This window comes from Eupeodes corollae, chromosome 2 (assembly GCF_945859685.1).
Source record: "Eupeodes corollae chromosome 2, idEupCoro1.1, whole genome shotgun sequence".
Classification (NCBI taxonomy): domain Eukaryota; kingdom Metazoa; phylum Arthropoda; class Insecta; order Diptera; family Syrphidae; genus Eupeodes; species Eupeodes corollae.
The window spans coordinates 109,384,508-109,387,355 of NC_079148.1; the positions used below are offsets into that span (position 1 = coordinate 109,384,508).

The 2,848-nt window shown below is 34.9% G+C and overlaps 1 protein-coding gene across 1 annotated transcript; it reads left to right on the forward strand.

Moving 5' to 3' along the window:
* The first annotated feature begins 279 nt into the window (after nucleotides 1-279).
* On the forward strand, nucleotides 280-2,208 carry LOC129946360 (uncharacterized). Its single transcript, XM_056056510.1, has 2 exons — nucleotides 280-295; nucleotides 961-2,208. Exon 2 carries the CDS (start codon nucleotides 1,010-1,012, stop codon nucleotides 1,847-1,849), a length of 840 nt encoding a protein of 279 aa, XP_055912485.1. The 5' UTR covers nucleotides 280-295; nucleotides 961-1,009; the 3' UTR covers nucleotides 1,850-2,208.
* Nucleotides 2,209-2,848: the final 640 nt, after the last annotated feature.

Sequence of the window (2,848 nt, forward strand, 5' to 3'; positions counted from 1 at the left end):
CTTCGTCAAGTGCGGTTCATCGTAGCTTACTGGTTGAAAGTCGCGCTCATATTTATAGATCTGTAATAAGATCGAGAATCCGTAGATTTGGTGTACACCCCATAAATCGTGAAAGGGAAAATTATGGTGAATTTCATCATTTATATCTAAATCTTCGCAGATTTCCAGATCGCTTTTGGCAATATTGTCGTATGTCAGTACCATCTTTTGATTTGCTGTTGGAAAAAGTTCGACCAAAATTAACAAGACAAAAGAAAGCAATTAGTCCAAAACAACGGCTGGTTTTATGTTTAAGGTTAGTTTTTTTTTTTAATTTTTTTAATCTTTATTTGTATTCTTCAGTTTATCCAATATAATATTTTGAATGTCAGTTCTTATCTCAAGTTTTTTAAAATTGTTAAATTGTGCCATAAATGGCAAAAGACTTTTGAAAAATTGAAGGTCATCACTATCCTCTTCTTTTTTTGCTACCTCTTTCTTTAAAATTTGTAGTCTTTCTTTTTCTAACTCGAGAAATTCTGACTCCAAATTGTATGTTGACGCTCTCTTATTTTTATTTTTTCGCACGTTTTGGGGGCAGCTGGTGCTCGTAGAAGGAGTGCTGTTTGTAAGCATATTGACACTTGAAAGGGTTACATCCTCTTCTTCCAGTAAATCTGATATTGTTTCTGCGAAAAAACGATTTTGAGCCATTGAATAACTTTCTGGTTCTCGAAGATTTCCCTCAGTTGGATCGGGTTCAATTGTCTGCCTCGTAAAGGCCATCATTTCAAAAAATGGCCATTTCGGTTTTGTTGGTGGAGCTTCGGATCCCGATACTGGACGTGGAGCTTTTCGAAGAACCCTTCGAAAAGTGTCTTTTAGGTTTTTCCACTTTAGTTTTACATTGGCTCCTGAAATTTGAAATATAATTATACGTACATATACTATTTACAATTTTTGTATCTTCAATGTTTTCAGATTTCTCGCAACAGGTCTTTCGTTTCGAGATTTAGCTTTTGCTTTTCGAATGGGCAGAAGCACAGTAAGTAACATTGTCTTGGAAACTAGCGTTATCATATGGGAACAACTTGTGGAAGAATATATGCCTATACCAACAACTGACCACCTTCGAAATGTTATTAACGATTACTACCGACGCTGGAAATTTCCTAACTGTTTTGGCAGTATTGATGGTAGACATTGCCAAATTCAATGTCCAGCAAATTCTGGCTCTCATTATTTTAACTACCTGCATTATTTTTCTATTGTACTGCAAGCTGTAGCTGATGCTGACAAAAAGTTTCTAACAATCGAGGTGGGTGGGAGAGGAAAACAAAGTGATGGTGGTACATTTTCTGGATCTACTTTGTTCAAATTACTTGAAGCTGATAAATTTAACGTTCCACCTCCACAAGCATTACCAGAATCAAACATTGTTCTTCCCAATTTTTTAATCGGAGATGAGGCTTACCCCCTGAAAAACTATTTACTAAGACCTTATCCAAGGAGAAACTTAAATGCTCAAACAGAAAACTTCAACAAAAAACTTTCAATCGCAAGAAAATGCATTGAGTGTGCATTTGGCATATTAAGCAAGAAATGGCGGTTTTTACAAAAAAACATCGAAACGAAGCCAAGCACTGCAGTTCGTTTAATTAAATGTGCTTGTATACTGCACAATTTTGTGAGAGAGTGCGATGGCGACAGTGACCTTGATTATATACACGTGTCTGCAGAAATGGCTAATGACTTAGCTCAAACAAATGCAACCACCCAAGAAGAACAGTCCCGTTATAACAGAAGCTCAAGCAATGCGTTGAATACAAGAAACGAGCTTGTGCAATATTTTTGGGAATTCGGGCATTGAACAAAAAACACTACTATTTGTAAAGATTAAATAAATTAAACTTACCAGAACAATTACAAATTTGTCCAACTTTTTCCCACTCTTTATCGGTGACATTTTTATTTTTGTGATCTTTGTGGGTGTCCTGCCATAGCATTGGGCGGCTTTGGACAGCTGAAATTAAACTTTCAATGTTTATTGTAGACATCTTTTTTTTACGTCGCTCAGCGATCGACTGAAAAATTAAAACAAATTTGATTGCTAAGCGACGTCGCTCTGTCGCTTGAAAATTCGCTCAGTCGCTTACGGCTTATGTGGCCACCTCCATACGATTTCATGTGTTCTAATTTTTTTGAGTCGCTCAGCGGCTCGTCGCTCGGTCGCTCAGTCTCTCGTCGCTCATTACGTGGCCGGACCCTTAGGGTGATTCATTTCCGCAAAAAAAAAAAATTTCTCGAAGCTCAAGCAAAATATTAATCTACCTGTAGAAAAAAACATTTTCACCAAGGTTGAGCTCTTAATATCAATTTTAAGTACTTGCAGTTTAAATTTAAAGTTTTCCCATTTAAAATACATGTAAAAATTAGTATGACGTTAGCGACTCTATTGTCTTTGTAAACGGGTTTGATGCTTTATGTTATACATTATATATATATATTTATCAATTACTTACGTTTTAAGATATAAAAATGGCCGTAAATTCATCAAATATTTGTTAGAAGACTTTTTTTTACGATTCAGCTTTTTTTTTCACTACTTTTTGCGAATTGTTGAAAAAAATTGCAAAAAAAAATGTTCATTCAAAAAATTGAACTTTGATGACTCCTACTGGCGAACCACTACGAGTTACACAAAAAAACATAGAGACAATTTTAAAGAGCGTGAAATTCCCTATAAGGTCCATAAAACCGATTCACAATATTGTAAAAAGCGGGCGAGCATTAGAAATTTGAAAAAAAAATATATTTTTTACATGTATTTTAAATGGGAAAAAATTTAAATTTAAACTGCAAGTACTTA

Bases quoted from the DNA above. Each gene is read 5' to 3' on its own strand.
- LOC129946360 (XM_056056510.1), top strand. From the start codon at position 1,010: ATGGGCAGAAGCACAGTAAGTAACATTGTCTTGGAAACTAGCGTTATC.